Consider the following 18,551-nt stretch of genomic DNA (forward strand, 5'->3'; position numbering starts at 1 on the left):
AGGAGGAAGGGGAGAAGAAGGAGGGGGAGGGGGAGGGGGAAGAGAAGGAGAGGGAGGAGGAGGAGAGGAAAAAAGGAGAAAGAGAAGAAGATGGGTAAGGGAAAGGAGAAGGAGAAGAACCTACATGGTGCTTGACACTGAAAAGGTTTGGAGCATTTAGCTGGGTGGAGGCTCTAAGGGAGAATATCAGAACATAAGAAAAGGCTATTTAATATGAGTTTATAGTAGACTGTGAAATTGATCTCTAATGTTCTTTGAAAGATGCAGGAAAGATTGCAATTCCTGTTTAATCACTTTTGACTGCTGTATTGGACTTCCCTGGATGTAACTCTATGCAGATACTGGGCTGTGTAGGGTCCAAGGAGTTGTTCAGGTTACATAGTTCTTGTTTTCCATTTTGGGAAAATGATACATTGTCAAAATTCTATTTTTTTTTTTTTTCCGAGACGGAGTCTCGCTCTGTCGCCCAGGCTGGAGTGCAGTGGTGCGATCTCAGCTCACTGCAAGCTCCGCCTCCCAGGTTTACGCCGTTCTTCTGCCTCAGCCTCCCGAGTAGCTGGGACCACAGGCGCCCGCCACCACGCCCGGTAATTTTTTGTATTTTTTTAGTAGAGAACGAGGTTTCACCGTGTTAGCCAGGATGATCTCGATCTCCTGACCTCGTGATCCGCCCTCCTCGGCCTCCCAAAGTGCTGGGATTACAGGCGTGAGCCACTGCGCCTGGCCCTCAAAATTCTTTTATAAAGAATTACTATTGAGGGCCATTTGACAAAAGACAAGTGCACTTTGTGTTATCTTTAACAGAAGGTAGAGATAAAAATAAACTTGCTCCAACATGTTTCATAAGACAAAGCACACTAAACCCGATTAAAATTCTGGTCATAAAGAGCAGCAATTTGGCAGGCCATAGTGAAGAATTCATAGAGCAGTAGTTACAGAAATCATATGTCTACACACTTTGAGTACTTATGACCTTAAGCCAATTGCCTTTAGGGATGAAATTTTAGATCTTATAACTCCAAATTAGAGCTAATTCAATAAAACATAGTACTATAAGTCCCCTGTCTTCCAATTATGCATATAACTAGCATTTAATTTATTTCAGAAACAAATAATTTTAAGTATTTTTTATGAATCCTACTCGTATTTCACATTTCATATATTTTATTTTGCATTTTCCTCTACTAACTTCAAGGTTGTAGGTATTTTCCCCAACTGTAGCAGCTTTAGAACTGAAACACAATACTATGTTTTTTTCACAGTGCACAAAACATCCAATAATTTGATGGATTTTAATTATTTTTGTTATAAGTTATTCATACCTATTTATAAAGAAGGCTCCTTAGGCCTTCTTTGCAAAAACATGTTTGATCTAATAGCATCCTCATATCAATGAAGAAATTACTATCTCAACCTGGTTTCCGTGACACATGTCCATCGGCACATGGGATGGAGTCAAAGCAGCATATTGGTTCCCCCTGAACGAATCCCCTTCCGAGTCCCAGGAGGACACACATCAGTACACACTGAATGGGAAAGCTAGCAAAGACAAATATGATGTATTAACAAAACCCTTTGTCTCTAGTACTCCCGAGGCTGAGAAAGTTTCCATTTGAATTTCCGTGGAAGCTTTGCGATTTCCTGGGAAACCCAGGATACCTGAGTGAAGATAATGAACAAAGAAAATAACAACATGGAGAACCTAGAGAAGAATTTTGCTAAAGGAGAGTATCGTTCTTGATTCTAGAAATGCAAAGCTAATTCTAAGCCTCTTCTTTCTAACCTTGGGGATCCAGACCAGGCTCCATGCCTACAGGACTCCAGGGATTAGACCATTTGACAGGTCTGTTCCTGCTTGTGAAGGACCTATGATTCCAAGAATCATCTTGCAAGCCTAAAAAATATTTTCCCTCTGCAAGGTCTTCCCAAAATAGTCTTAAAATCAAAGCTGTGTCATGAAGGGTCAGTAGAAAAGAACAATGAAAGATCTGCTTTATCAGAAAAATGGGGATGGCAAAAGGAAAAGCAGACAAGGCATAGCATTGAAATATTTTCTTGCTAAATGAATTTCAAAATCTCAGTAGTAAACACAGGACTCCTTTTACATTCTACATGGATGTGCGCCTTGAAACCCAGAGTAAATGCAAGATTTGTAAATAGTTTGTTTCTTAATCCATTAGGGAGTTTCCTGTTTAAGAAATAAAATGCTTTTCCATTAAGCAAAGAATCATTTTGGAAGATGCATGATTACATTTATATTTATTTTAGAAATCAGAATTTTCATATGTTGAGTTTTCTGGAGTAAATCTGAATTAGATAACACAGAAAATATTACCAACCTCTGAGCTAGGTTATGGTACATAACATTACAGAAGTACGTATACACAATAGATAAACTTCTTATATGTTTTATGCATATATATCTGTAAAATCATATTTTAAATGCACTTTAAGGAGTAGCTATTACAGGAAGGAGTGAGAGCAAGCCATTCTCAAACTCTGAAAGATGAACAATAAAATCATCACAGAATGAACTAGAATTCCTTGCCCCGATCCAGTCTTCTGGAAAGAGCTCTCGATATTCCCTTATGATTATTATTATTATTATCATTTTTTTCATCTGTTGCCCAGGCTGGAGTGCAGTGGTGCGATCTCGGCTCACTGCAAGCTCCACCTCCTGGGTTCATGCCATTCTCCTGCCTCAGCCTCCCGAGTAGCTGGGACTACAGGTGCCTGCCAGCACACCCAGCTAATTTTTTGTATTTTTAGTAGGAATGGGGTTTCACTGTGTTAGCCAAGATGGTCTCGATCTCCTGACCTTGTGATCCGCCCACCTCGGCCTCCCAAAGTGCTGGGATTATAGGCGTGAGCCACCACGCCCGGCCTGTTAGTATCATTAACAATAAGCTGATACCTTTTTGTTCCATTTCTCAGTATTCCTTCCCTTCTCAACCTCTGTGATCTAGCTGCCAACCCACTCACCTCACTAAAACTCTTCTTGCCATGTCTGAGAGATTTTCCTCTGGCCACATTTTCTTTCAGCTTTCTTCAATACTTGATACTTTTGATCAGCCCCTCCTTGAAATGCAAGCTACCTTGGCTTCCCTTGGATCCTGGGTTTGGTCTTTGGTCCTCTGGTTTTCTCTTACTGTAAAGCAGGTCCTTCATTCTCTTGTCTTCAACCAGTATCTCTATAGAAGTACTCTCAAATCTTGATCTCTAACACCAACCTTTCCCATCTGATCTCTATTTAATTCCATATTCTAAGCTTCCAATATGTTCCTACATTAAGATTCCACCATCACCTCAAGTTCAACACGTCCAAAACTATCCCATAAACCCTCTTCCTCATTTCTGTCATCAACACCACCATTCCTATCCATCATCTCCAGCCTGATATTACTTGCCTGTATGGACCCCCTCTTCCACTCAAGTCCACCTTCTCACCAACCACCAGACTCAGTTTACCATTATGACTTAAATCATTATTTGTATTGTCCTCTAATTGTTTGATGTAAAACACTTCCAGGTCCAATCCATCAGCAAATTTGATGTCTTCTACCTATAAGATATCCATAAGATATCTAGAATCTAATGACTTTTTGCCACCTCCATCACATCTATCCTGGGCCAAGCTACCTTCATTATTTTGGATGATTTTATGGTCTTTTAACAGTCTCCTTGGTTCTGTTCTTGCCCATCCACCCTACTCCTCCGGCCGATTTGCAGTATGGCAAACAGAAGGATACCTGAGTCGGATCATGGCTCTCCTCTGTCAAGGTTTTCATGGTTTCCCTTCTCACTCAGTGTAAAAGCCAAAGTCCTTCAAAAGCCAACAGGGCCCTGCATGATCTGTCCCTCTCTAACCTCTCTCACCTCCTTTCCTGCCGTCCGTCTCTTTCACTCTTTCCAGCCACACTGACTTATTTACTGTTCCTCCAAAGTGCCAAGCACACATGCCTCGGGGTTTAGAAGATGCTGTTCCCTCTGCCGGAAATATTCTTCCCCTAGATAATGCATGAACACACTTTCGTTTGAATTTCTGTTCAAATGTCACTCTATGGAGGCCTTCACTGACCTGACCACACTATATGGAATTTCAGTGCAACACTCCCACAGCACTCCCTATCTCAGTCCTGCTATTTGTTTCTCCCTGACGTTAACATCCTTTAAGATACAGTATAATGTCTCTATTTGTCTTGTTTGTTGCCTACTTCCTTCCACTGAAATGTTAATCCCATTAGATAGGGGCTTGTTCTGTTTTGCACATTGACGTATCCTCAGTTCCTATGCACATATGCTACTGTTCTCAACAAATATTTGCTCAGTTAATTAGGGGCAGTGGCCTTATTTTTGCAATGTTTAACCCAGAGTTGGATTTATAGTAGATGCTTAGTAAATTTGTATTGAATTACATTTGAAGCAATTTCATTATACAAACCTAATCCCAATTTTAATGTAGAAGATAAGAAAAATAAATCACTATACCCTAATGAAGATTATTAAAAGAAAAATCTACTATTAGATTTTACTATTTTTCTGTCAATCTTCAGTAGAACAAGCATTCTTTGAACCATGCATATGCAAAGAATAACATCTTCCTTTTCATGTAAAACAGTATACTGGGGACCTACTATATACCTACCAAAAGGAATACAAAAGTGAAGTCTCAAGCCCATTCATCAAGTAGCTCACCATTCAGAGAGAGCTCTGGGCCACATAAGATCACTTATAGCCTAGACTTAGGGCAGGGCAGCTCTGTCCTTTCTGCAATGACAGAAGTGTTACATATCTCTGTTGTTCTATATGGTAGCCCCTAGCTACATGTGGATATTGAACACTTGAAATGTAGTTAATATGACTAAGAGCTGAATTTTCCTCTTATTTTATTTTAATTAATTTGCATTTTAAAACTATCTGTGACCAGACGTGGTGGCTCACACCTGTAATCCCAGCACTTTGGGAGGCTGAGGCAGGTGGATCACAAGGTTAAGAGATCAAGACTATCCTGGCTAACATGGTGAAACCCCGTCTCTACTAAAAATACAAAAATTAGCTGAGCGTGGTGGTGCGCGCCTATAGTCCCAGCTACTCGGGAGGCTGAGGCAGGAGAATCACCTGAACCCAGGAGGCAGAGGTGGAAGTGAGCCGAGATCAAGCCACTACCAGAGCGAGACTCCGTCTCAAAAAAAAAAAAAAAAAAAAAAAAGCTATCTGTGGTTAGGCACTACTGTATTGGGCGGAGCAGGTTCTGGATCAAAGGCATAAAATGCTGCACAGCGCTCTGGCTCCTACAGTGGTAAACACTGACAAGTGGCTATTTTTACATCTAGCCAAAATATATTCAAGTGCTTCTTAAAGATAGACCAATAAACTACTGTGTATGTGTGCATGTCTGCATTCTTTTGTGAGCATATATAAGTCTATAGATGTTTATTGCTACACATAGAAAGCAGAGAGGAATAGTCTGACAGACAAAGATCTCACAGGTGTCTGGTACAGCACAGGAACTCAGAAATCTTGAGGGTTTATTTCACTTATTTTTAGATGCTTTCCCAGCATGATTTGGAAGACTATTTGGGGATCTCAGATCTGAGCTCAAGAGGGAAGGTACATGAAAAATAAACAAGATGAAAAAAAGACACCCTTTCCTCCAAAAGAAAGTCCTGTGTCAGCAAATAAAAAGCATTCTCTGGCTATGCTGACATCACTTTCATCTCTCTCACTTTTCCTGGTTCTTCCATTCTGAGATTCACATGGAAGATGAAATTGCCAATTCTTTTTCACTACCCTATTGATTTACTGTAACTCTACAGTTCATCTGGAAGTAAACATGGAACTGGATTATCCAAAGCTCTATAGTACTGGGCCAGGCACAGTGGCTCACACCTGTAATCCCAGCACTTTGGGAGGCCGAAGCAATCAGATAATTTGAGGCCAGGAATTCAAGACCAGACTAGGCAACATGGCAAAACTCTGTCTCTACTAAAAATACAAAAATTAGTCCAGCATGGTGGCACACATCTGTAATCCCAGCTACTCAGGAGGCTGAGGTAGGGGGATTGCTTGAACCGGGGAGGTGGAGGTTGCCGTGAGTCAGGATGGTGCCACTGCACTCCAGCCTGTGTGACAGCATGAGAAAGTGAAAGTGTTGGATATGTTTTACCATGGCCTTTGACTGGATCTTATCGCTGGCTATTACATGAAGATAAGATGGAAACTGGTATTTGTCACTAAGAATCACACAGGTAGAAGCATAGCCCACCTACAACTGAAAATATTCATTCAGTTATTAGAAAGCAATGCCAAATCTCAAATTACACATTTTCAGAATATTTTTATTGGGGAGGGAGGGAACTTAACAGTTCTTCTCCCTTTATTTTCACATCTTTCTTTAGACAAAAGGATTTCTGGTCCTTTCCTTGCTCAGTGGATGGGAGTGTGGAGTGTTGGAGGGAACCCTTTGGGCCTCCCTATGGACTCTTTCAAATCCACTTCCACATGCCCCAAGGGAATCGGAGGAGCTGATTATTTTTTTTTTCTTTTTTTTTTTTTTTATTATACTTTAGGGTTTTAGGGTACATGTGCACAATGTGCAGGTTTGTTACATATGTATCCATGTACCATGTTGATTTCCTGCACCCATTAACTCGTCATTTAGCATTAGGTGTATCTCCTAATGCTGTCCCTCCCCCCTCCCCCCACCCCACAACAGTCCCCGGAGTGTGATGTTCCCCTTCCTGTGTCCATGAGTTCTCATTGTTCAATTCCCACCTCTGAGTGAGAACATGCAGTGTTTGGTTTTTTGTCCTTGCGATAGTTTACTGAGAATGATGTTTTCCAGTTTCATCCATGTCCCTACAAAGGACACGAACTCATCATTTTTTATGGCTGCATAGTATTCCATGGTGTATATGTGCCACATTTTCTTAATCCAGTCTATCGTTGTTGGACATTTGGGTTGGTTCCAACTCTTTGCTATTGTGAATAGTGCCACAATAAACATACGTGTGCATGTGTCTTTATAGCAGCATGATTTATAGTCCTTTGGGTATATACCCAGTAATGGGATGGCTGGGTCAAATGGTATTTCTAGTTCGAGATCCCTGAGGAATCGCCACACTGACTTCCACAATGGTTGAACTAGTTTACAGTCCCACCAACAGTGTAAAAGTGTTCCTATTTCTCCACATCCTCTCCAGCACCTGTTGTTTCCTGATTTTTTAATGATGGCCATTCTAACTGGTGTGAGATGGTATCTCACTGTGGTTTTGATTTGCATTTCTCTGATGGCCAGTGATGATGAGCATTTCTTCATGTGTTTTTCGGCTGCATAAATGTCTTCTTTTGAGAAGTGTCTGTTCATGTCCTCTGCCCACTTTTTGATGGGGTTGTTTGTTTTTTTCTTGTAAATTTGTTTGAGTTCATTGTAGATTCTGGATATTAGCCCTTTGTCAGATGAGTAGGTTGCAAAAATTTTCTCCCATTCTGTAGGTTGCCTGTTCACTCTGATGATAGTTTCTTTTGCTGTGCAGAAGCTCTTTAGTTTAATGAGATCCCATTTGTCGATTTTGGCTTTTGTTGCCATTGCTTTTGGTGTTTTAGACATGAAGTCCTTGCCCACGCCTATGTCCTGAATGGTATTGCCTAGGTTTTCTTGTAGGATTTTAATGGTTTTAGGTCTAACATATAAGTCTTTAATCCATCTTGAATTAATTTTTGTATAAGGTGTAAGGAAGGGATCCAGTTGCAGCTTTCTACATATGGCTAGCCAGTTTTCCCAGCACCATTTATTAAATAGGGAATCCTTTCCCCATTTCTTGTTTTTGTCAGGTTTGTCAAAGATCAGATAGTTGTAGCTATGCGGCATCATTTCTGAGGGCTCTGTTCTGTTCCATTGATCTATGTCTCTGTTGTGGTACCAGTACCATGCTGTTTTGGTTACTGTAGCCTTGTAGTATAGTTTAAAGTCAGGTAGCGTGATGCCTCCAGCTTTGTTCTTTTGGCTTAGGATTGACTTGGCGATGCGGGCTCTTTTTTGGTTCCATATGAACTTTAAAGTAGTTTTTTCCAATTCTGTGAAGAAAGTCATTGGTAGCTTGATGGGGATGGCATTGAATCTATAAATGACCTTGGGCAGTATGGCCATTTTCACGATATTGATTCTTCCAACCCATGAGCATGGAATGTTCTTCCATTTGTTTGTATCGGAGAAGCTGATTATTAATACAACATTCAATGCACTACTTTTCACAAGTGGGATCACAGCGGTGAAAAGGAGGGCATTTGCTTTTTCCTCTATGCACCCCACAGACAAGGGGAGTGAACAAAGCCATCCAGGCTCTTCCTCAGATTTTACTTCTCATCCACATGGATGATGGAGTGAGTAGACCCACAATCCATTTGGCAAGCCCAATTCTTCTCTCTCTCTCTCTCTCCCCCGCCCATCTTTCACCTCCCTTCCCTCCCTCCTATCACTACTTTTCTTTCCTTGTTTTTCTCTGCCAGGAGAAAAACTTATGAGTATGTAGATCCCAAGACTTAACTTGAGAAAGGTGGTAGAAAGCACCACTTCAGCCTCACATCTAAGCCTTGTCATCCAACAGAGATAGAAGCCCTAATTTTATAGGCGTTTGTCTAGATAAATGACACTTTTTTCCCATTTTGTCAGTGATCTCTGTATCTATTTTCTGATAGTGGGAACTTAAGAATAGAAGTCAAATGATCATGAATTCCTCACCACTTTATATGCATTTCCACCGTAGCTTACCCTCAACCTGACTGACCCTACAGTTAAGAACATATGGACACATTTTTCCCTATCCCATCACATTCCCATCTCATGATATAATATTAACACACCATCTTCAATAGGATCGCCCATATCATAATTCCATAGTTCAAGATTGTCAATTTCTTCATGAGTGCCAGAATATTCTTATTTCCTGTTTCTTCTACCCCATGTCCTATTTTCACTCCAATGGCTAAAGTTTACTTTCTTCTTTGGAACCATGCAAAAAGCAACATTTGAAGCCCTATGTAGGAAATAATCTTATTTAAGAAGCAGAGACACCTGATATCTAATTCTGGATATATATTTTATCACTGTAAGATCTTAGAGAAGTTACTTAAACCTTCTGAACCTCAAATTCCCTGTAAGTGAAATCAGGCTAATGATATCTACATTTTAAGATTGCTCAATATATTCAATGAGATAACAAATGTGAAAATGTTCATCATACAGATTTCTTTTACCTTTGTTGGATATTTACTACAAGCATTTAATGAGAAAATCTATCTAGAGGTTTCCAGCCAGTGCCTGGAAGACAGAGCTCACAGCAGCAGCAGTTTGAGCTGCACGAAGCCCACACCTAAGGTGTCAGTTGTGTCACCCAACCTGTCTTCTTGGTTCTATTTCTCAGTACTTTCCTGTTCCCTCTACATCTGTATTTGCAGCTTTATAAGAAATACTCTGGAAATGCTACTTTGTACAATTATTTCAAATTCTCTCATTACTTCAGCAACACAAATAAGTTTATCATCATTCACATTAATAAGTCATGACAGCTGATACTTTAATGATCCATCCTTAGAAATAATGATAGAGCTGTATTTATATTTCCTTAATAATCAATTTTTCCTAAAATAATCTCTTCTTATGTTGAAATATGTCATTGTCTCCGAATTTAAAATGACCTGTAAAGTTAGCATCCTCAAAACCCTAGCCATCTTGCATAATTACCAGGCCCACTTCAGCATGTTAGTGCATGAATCAAAACGGTCATGAATAAAAAGCATTAATATAGGCAAGAAACAAAGTGAGTTTCTTATACCATCCGTTGACCAACCAACACATATTTATTGACCACCTACACCGTGCTCCACACAGTGCTATAGAGTATTATGACTAGTGAGTTGTCAACATACAAATCACTGGGTCACAATCTCAAGCCAAAAATTAAAGCAGCATGCCAAGGGATGTAGAAGAGTCTCAAATTGCCTCTAAGTAGACATCAATTCACACTTGCTAAGGCCTGACTGAACATAGTAATTAGGGACAGCAGCATCACCACCATCCCTGTTTGTCTCTGCAACTTAACTCAGCCTCACCTGACCACCTTGCTATCTGCTGCAGTTTCCACAAGTATGGTTTGTGGTGTTGTTTTTTTTAAGTTAGTACCCAGCACAATAATTGGAGATACCTGAGGCAAATAATATAACCCTAGAATTCTTGAAGCAGCAACTGATAAGGATGATGCACCTGCTCCAACAATTACTGCCGGAAATGCTCCAGTGCTGTTCCTAAAATTGGGCCTGTTTTCTTCCTGCCCTGTAAGAAATACCAAAACTGCTTCCACTGATTTGGAGATGGTAAAACAGGTATCAAAGATCTGATAACCTAAAGTGATGTTGGGCAAAATATCCTTCCTCTTATTAATCTGCATGATCATGTGGCTCATGGCTTTCATCCAGCGGAATCTCCGAAAGTTAAACCTGAAAAAGAAATAGACTTTGTAGGTTATTAGGTGGGTCTTTGAGGGGAAAAGCAGCTTTTAGAGCATTTTGCCAGAACATCAGCAGGCACCTCACTTTTCTGAGTATGTTAGTTTTCCTTAAATGATATTACAAACTTGAAAGATTCAAGTATGAATCGTATTCATCGTTAATTGATTTGAGCTGAAAAGTACAATTTTGGATGTTTTCTTGCTCTGTATATCTTTCATATGCTACATCTCTTTAAACTCCTATATCTTTTCACAAAAATATTCTTATATTCATAATTCTATCCACCAAGCAGGGCCTCCAATAATCCCTCAATACATTTGCCCCGTTAATTGGAAGTCCCTGGTGTCATATGAGTCTCCTCTCTCTCCTACTTACCTTCTTTTGCTTTTTTCTGGACATTAATTATAATTATAAAAATTACATAAATACAAGGAAATACTTATGCTAGGAGTACCTAAAAGCAGTACATAAAATTTATATATACTATGACTCCAATTACAATAATTTTTCTATCCATAATTTCATTGTTAACATTGAGGTTTTTAATTGAAAATGTCTTTTTCCTACCACTCCTAGATATAACCAAAAACAAAATACCTCCTCCTTTCCGTTTCCTAGCCACTAAAAGGGGAATATATTTCTCTTGCAGTCCATCACCACATTTGCTTTTTAATTCCTTCTCCATTAAAAAAAAAAAAATTTAACATTTAATTGCAAACTCTATCTCGCCAGTCTTAACCAAATCTTAACCTATTTGAGAGCAATTTCCCCAAGACCTTCTTTCCTTAATATCTTCTGTGGCTATAGTATCTAACTCTATGTATTCTATTCAATAAGTACGTTTTAAATTTAATATGTGATAGCAAATAGCCCTGTTGGCGGGGTGGAATTTTTCTCCATGTTTCTTTAATTGGGTTTTTAGTTTTGTTTTGTTTTTCATTTAATATGTAGTTATTGAGTTCCTCTGGTGATAGACACTGTAAATACAGTCAGGAACAAGATAAACACAGCACTGTCTAAGCAAAGAAATAGAAAAGTAGCCAAGCAATTTCAGCACAAAATGATAAAAACAGTGATGGGTTAAACCTGGGAGCTATGAAATACAAAGAAGGGGCACCCAGCTCTGAAGGAATTAACAGCTAAGCTGAGGCTTAAAGGATGACAGAAGAACAGGGGAAGAGCGCTGCAAACAGCATACCTGAAGGCGTTACAACAAGAGAACATGTCACATTCAAGGAATGCAAAGACCAGTATGTTTGGAAGAGACAGGGTGGGCGTGGCTGTGACACAGTGAAAGGGGAAACTGGAAAACCAGAAGGTGCCAGAACATGAAGGGCTTTATCATCCTAAGATACCTAGTTTCCAAATTTACACTAATGGCAATATACATTTTTGAAATAAATATAGCAATATCATTTTTAAAATAGAATAGCAATACATTTCAAGAACTAGAAAAATATGCACTGGCTGTAATTCCTCCATCCATGAAAATTTATTTGAACAAACTGTTTTTCCCAAAGGAAAAAGTAATATGCCCCAACTGTTCATTACAGAATTATTTATAATATTGAAAAACTGGAAAGAACTTACATGATGGAAACATTTTTCATTATTTTAAAACTATTAGAGAAATTACACAGCAGCATATGTATAATATTGTGAAATGTACGGTATGCAAAGTTGTTTCCATACTATAATTAAAACTACATGTATAAAGTATACTAACATTTGGATAAGAATTAACAGGGAAATTTTTTTAAATGAGCACAAGATAATTACTGGAAAGGTGGAATTTGGGGTGATTTTTCTTTGATTCGTTGATTTCCATTATGATATTCACAGTATTATTATACAATGCATACATTTTTTCTTCAGGAAATTTCTCTATGTCCTACCTTTGTTTAGATTAATGAAAACAAAATTAAAATATTGCCTCCTTCCATTTTACTGCCTTTCTCTTTTCTAAGCAACATTTTCAAAATAGTAGCAAGTCTTCCTCTCTGGCCATATTTAAGATCAGTTAAAGTCATAGTTAAAGTCTGCCATACTTTAAGTGATGGCCGCCCAAAATTAGCCTATTGTTAAAATTGTGGGTTTCAGAATGAAATTTCTCCAAACTTCAACTTGAATTTCTAGATCAGTTATAGGTGAAGGTTAACAATGCCAAAGTGAAATTGTCCAGCTTAGGCTCAGCCTGGCTTCTAAGTACCTTGTAGGCCAGGCCTCCCGTGAGAACTCTCCCACTGGAGAAATTGCGTCACGTGGAGGAGTCGAGAGGCTCGGAAAACACTGAGGTACAGATGGGAGGAAGCAGTTGGCTCCTATACATGAAAATGAATTATATAGGCTCTAATTTTGAAGAACTATATCAAAAACTTTTAAGACATGAAATGTTTTTGATATTCATAACATATATTTAGGATGGATTCATTAAAATGCTGAAGAACATTTGAGTCTTATAACATAAAGATGAGCAATTTGGGTTTCAGACAAATCAAGCTGGGAGACAAGCAGAATACACACAATACCTTGCATAACGGATCCACATTGAGGACCAGGAACTGGCTTTTTAGATTGCCTGGACCACATGCAACCACTCTTAAGAGAAGAGGCAATCAGTAGACACCAACCCTGAGATGACTGGGCTGCCGAATAATCAGACATAGATTTTGAAGCAGCTATTACAACACTGTTCCATAAGGTGAGGGAAAACCCTCTTAAAGCAAATGTAAAAATACAAGTTTCAGCAAAGAAATAGAAGCTATTTTTTAACAGAAATTTTAGAAATGGAAGACCACTCAGCTTAGTTCATCCTTTTGTGAAATCTGCCCTGCAGACCCCAACCACTACCTCATCTTCCACTCCTTCTGTTGTGATGAAATCCCGATGGCAGGTGCTCTCTGTGTCCCAAAGAGCTCTGATATTCCCCAGAACCCCTGTCTATTGTAAAGATAACTTGCTTTACTGCTTCTACCACCTACCTCCTCTGTACAGCTCATTGCACTTGCACATGCACCAACTAAACCAACTTTCTATATGTAAGGCAGTGTGAGGCAGTGCAGAGTTCCCCAAATGAAGAGTTATGATATCAAATAAATTTGGGAAGTGCTTCATGCTTAGCCCTTTCTTAGACATTCACAATGCTTGTCGTATCCTAAATGTTTTATGATGTCTTGGTAGTTACCCAATTTTATCTGAACCCAGAATCCTTTTTTCAAGGAGCATTTATCCATTTGGAAAATATTCTTAGGGGGACATGCAAAACACTTGGCTGATTCTGAGAGCCTGAAATAAAACCACAACTCTGCCTTATGCTTTCCATGTGACCTTGTGTAAGCCATTTAACTTTTTTGAGCCTTAGTTTCCTCATCTGAAATGTGGACATAACATCTTCAACCAGCTGTTTTTTTTAAAATATATATATATTTTTATTATACTTTAAGTTCTAGGGTACATGTGCACAATGTGTAGGTTTGTTACAGATGTATACATGTGCCATGTTGGTGTGCTGCACCCATTAACTCGTCATTTACATTAGGTATATCTCCTAATGCTATCCCTCCCCTCTCCCTCCACCCCAAAGCAGGCCTCGGTGTGTGATGTTCCCCTTCCTGTGTCCAAGTGTTCTCATTGTTCACTTCCCATCTGAGTGAGAACATGCTGTGTTTGTTTTTTTTGTCCTTGTGATAGTTTGCTGAGAATGATGGTTTCCAGCTTCATCCATGTCCCTACAACCAGCTGTTTTTAAGATTAAATGGGATGTCTTCTATACCTAAGAATGAGTTAGCACTGAAGAAACATTCTCTTCCCAAGAGCTTCATCCCAGAAAAACAGGCCCAAATCCAAATTATTTTTTTTATTTCCTTAATGTCTAGAGTGTCAAGAAAACCAAATAACAAATACATGAAGTGAATAAATGCTATTGCTTATTTTCTCACAATTTTATGAAGAGGTTAAAATCAGCTTACTGATACCTCTCTGAGGCAGGTTCTGAGCTCAGGCCCTCATCTCCACAGGCCCTGCTGACTCTCTGGCCTCAGTGTCGACCATTTCTGTTTCTGCTCTCAGATATCCCCTTCTGGGTGAATATTGAAGCTGCACCCATTCCTGGCCTCCATCCTATAGGATAAACTGGCTTTCTTCCATTTCCTTACTTGTTATATTTTCAAGAGAAAAACTTTATATGTGATCTCTCAAAATATGAGAGAAAACAGAGCCAACTGCTTACAACTTTCTGAAGAAGGTAAATCTTATTGTTTCCATACAATACATTTTTATCTTTCTCTTTCTCAAATCTCAGCACTTACCACTTTCTTGTTTGTCATTCCAAATGCCTCTGCCTCTTGTACTATTCTCTGACTCTTCTGATCTTCCACTATGGTAGTTCATCAGGCAAGCTCTCTCCCTAAATTCTCTTCAAAAATGTCCTGTCCTCCTCTCTCTGTCTACCTTCCCCACATTTCCATTCCCTTATAGCAAGAAGGACCAACTGAAAAATAACTCATCCTTTTGGGTGAATAACTAATAGTCACTGTCTGCCCCTGTCACTTGCCAATAAACTGTAGAATTTTTAAGACTAAAAGCCAACTTAAAGGCTGTGGTGCTCTTAGTGCTCTCTTGTATCTTACTCTCCACTTCTTCCTGACAATAAACAAGAAGTCACAGCCTAGAAATTTGGTACTTTGCCTGTTTTCACAGTTTCTAACTCCTGCAACTATTATTTGTTTTACATACCTGTATTGGGTAGGTTTGTCTTATTTCACTTATTAACTTATTAAAAGCACATTGTATTTTCTTTCATGTACACATATATCAAATGCATATTATAAAGCCAAGCAGTAGCCACTCAAATCCTGATGGCATTGATTATGAAAATCCCAAAATATTCCTGATAGGTGAATTATTTTCAGAATGGGATGTAGTTACTTCTCATCACTATTGCAACCACAATGTATATGTCTATTTTTAATGAGGAGGAGTGGAGTTTAATTTTAAAACATGTATATTGGCTTTTCCATTTAACCTTCTAGGAAAATAACCTTCAGAAGTTCCAATGCAGAACAGATAACAAATTAAATGATTCTGCTTATGAATATTAGTGCATATATTCTGTCAAACTTTAAGTTTTCATTTTATGTTATTAAGGATTGAAGAAGAGAAAAACTATGATAAATAATGAACTGAGTCTACCATAATGTAGGTGTAAACAAAAGCCTTTCTCATCTTTCTTCTTTTTGCTTCACAGTAAGAAAAGAATTAAAAGATCTAGGAAAAAGATAAGTAGAGACTGAGTACAATCCTTTCTGCCAACAAGATTATTGTTGTTCCATCCACTAATGATATCTCAAATATGGGGCATAAAATATAATCAAAGGACAGTAGTTGTAATTAGCAAAGATTTAGTGTGTACAAAATTATTTAAATTTTTTTACAATATGCATTTACAATTTTAATAGCCATGCAGCATCATGGAAATGGTTTCTACACAATATAAAATGCCAAATATAAAATTGTGTCTGTGCTGTGGTCACAACTATGCATAAATTATGGATGCATTTGTATAAAGGGCTAAGAAAGCATATAGGAAAATGAAAAGATCTGCTTTGTTATGCGAGTAGAATGGTGGATAAATGTTTTATTTTTAATTTCTAGTGTTCTTTTTATAGCTGAAGTTGGGGGGTGATCTAACACATTTGCCTTTATTGTAATGGATTACTAGCAATTTCTGATTATCAGTCATGGATCCCATTTCTTTACATGACAAGTTAGAGTTAGGGGAGTGCAGGGCAGAACCCTCACAGCAGCTGAAAGAATCTTGCCATTAACAGTAGCTCAGAAATAAGTTAGTATTCCCATACTGTGTACTTTCACTTGATGAGAGTTTAGTCTATAACAATTAATAATAAACCTCCAACACTGCAATTCTGCATTACGGCTTCTCAGATCTTAATGTGTACATGAATCACCAGGAGGTCTTGTCCAAATGCAGATTCTGATTCAACAGGTCTGGGAATGTAGCCTGAGATTTTACATTTCTAACAGTCTTAGGTGAAACTGATGCTGCTGGCCCACAGACCACCCTCTGAGGAGCAATGTTCAGCATCATATAAAATCCGCCTTTTTTTCTGTCTCAGATACAGAAGTGGAAAATGACCCACTTGAGACCAAGCTTTTCCAGTTTCTAAATAATCCTAGAATGTCCACCTAGGGGAAACTGAGGCCTAGTAACAGGAAGTACCTATCCTGCACCAAAGAGTTAGGGTCAAAGTCCAGGCTAGTATCACGGGTGCCAGCTCCAGACTCTAACCTCCCACACCCACCACCTGCAACTGATGTAAAAAGAAAGCTAAAAGAATAGCTTACCCTTCAGATTTTGCTGATACTGGCTCCAAAGTAGACTCATTTGCTGGGATGGTCCTGGAGTGAATAGGAAACAGTCCTCCAATAACAAGGGAATGGTTTTCGGCATCTACATACCCATTCAAATCAAACTTGCCCAGCAACCGGCAGGTCTGTTCTTCTTTGTCTTCTTTGGCTTCAGTGCTCAATTCAGCCCATAAAAATGCAAGAAATTCTAGAACCAAGCATTTCCTCTGGTGGCCATTTTAATAAGGTGAGTTTAGGGGAAGTGACCAGTGTTGAAATTATACAAGTTTTAATGAGGCACCTTGATAGAGCTTTACAGTGACTGTGCCTCATCCCAGGGGACTCTGCCTGCTGCTATTTGCTACATAATTGTCATGTCTCCATCAATCAGGGAGCCTCACACTCACTTGCAATTTATGGATCTGGACTAGGAGCTAAGCAATCCTTTCGAAAAGAGACTCATAAAAGCCTCTTTTATACTTAGAAATAATATATAATAATATAATAGTGGGTTTTGCATTTAAAAGAGTCATTTCATTTTCTAGAAATTGTTTCTTTCTTGTTTAACTTATGTCAGCCTCAATCATTCTCACTTCGGCCTCTCTTGTGGGAGCTTCTCTCACCCCAAAGCTGAGGAAGGGCATCCTGCTTCATCACAGAGTATAAAAAAGGTGACGTCAGGCCAACCTCTCTTCTTCAGAGTATAGAGAAATTTGAGTGGAAAACCATGAGATTTGGAATGGAATACATCATTTTTTGTCTGTGTTCTGCCACTTTCATTAGCATGGTGGTGGGAAACTTATTTAATTTCTGTGCCTCCCTTCCTGCCTCTGTGACTAGGAGATCATAAACTACCTTAGAAACTTTTGTAAAGCCCATAAGAAGTCAATGAACATTTTTTGTATGCATCATTTTCTTTAACCTACACGTCTTAAGCAAAGCGTTGCCCTCAGCTCACATTGCTGCCTTTGTCACTGGTGAGGCTCATGTCCCTGGGTTTCTTCCTGAGAGCTCCTTCTCCTCCCTTTCTTGCCAGGCCTCTCCTAGCGGTGTCCCCCAGTCTTTCTCCAGGTTAACTCACCATGGATTCCCAGTCCCTTGTCTTGCTCTTTGCCCATCTCAAACATTTCCCCTCAGAGTATAAATTCACAGAAATATTTTCAGAACACAATCCACCAATATATGAAAAATCTGTATACCCTTTGATCATGTGATTTTACCTCAAAGTATTTATCTCAAGGAAGCAATAGAGATCCACACAAAAATGATGTATAAGGATATCGACCACAGTTTGATTTATAATAGTAAAAAGGCAGCAAACTAAATGTACACAATGGGGAATTTTTAAATCAATTATGATTTATTCATGTGATATAATGCAAAGGAGCCATTTAAATCATGTTTTGGACAAATGTTTATGCATTAGGGAAAAGTTCACAATATGCTTTAAATGAGGATAACCAATTTTAAAAGCAACAAACAAAATGGCATTCTACATTTCTAAAATTTAGCAATATTTTATAGCTGTCTTTCACCTATATGTTTCCATTAAAAGAACTAAAAGAAACCACTGTAAACCAGATGTCAAAAGAAAGGAAAAAAATTACCTTTCCCACTACGTTAACAAACCAATCATTTTCATGTTTCCATGTTCGTTTCCAGTTCAAAATGACAGTCAT

At 38.7% G+C, this 18,551-nt stretch overlaps 1 protein-coding gene across 1 annotated transcript in view; it reads right to left on the bottom strand.

Annotated features, from left to right (window-relative positions):
- The window catches only part of LOC116463603 (vomeronasal type-2 receptor 1-like), a 20,933-nt gene extending 2,382 nt beyond the window's left edge, over window positions 1-18,551 (bottom strand). Inside the window, 8 exon segments of the mRNA XM_058434752.1 lie at window positions 1,415-1,481; window positions 1,483-1,539; window positions 3,404-3,562; window positions 4,533-4,641; window positions 6,132-6,265; window positions 10,203-10,494; window positions 16,870-17,099; window positions 18,480-18,551. Coding sequence (XP_058290735.1) covers window positions 1,415-1,481; window positions 1,483-1,539; window positions 3,404-3,562; window positions 4,533-4,641; window positions 6,132-6,265; window positions 10,203-10,494; window positions 16,870-17,099; window positions 18,480-18,551 — 1,120 coding nt within the window.

Source organism: Hylobates moloch, unplaced genomic scaffold, assembly GCF_009828535.3.
Source record: "Hylobates moloch isolate HMO894 unplaced genomic scaffold, HMol_V3 SCAFFOLD_44, whole genome shotgun sequence".
NCBI classification, from domain to species: Eukaryota; Metazoa; Chordata; class Mammalia; order Primates; family Hylobatidae; genus Hylobates; species Hylobates moloch.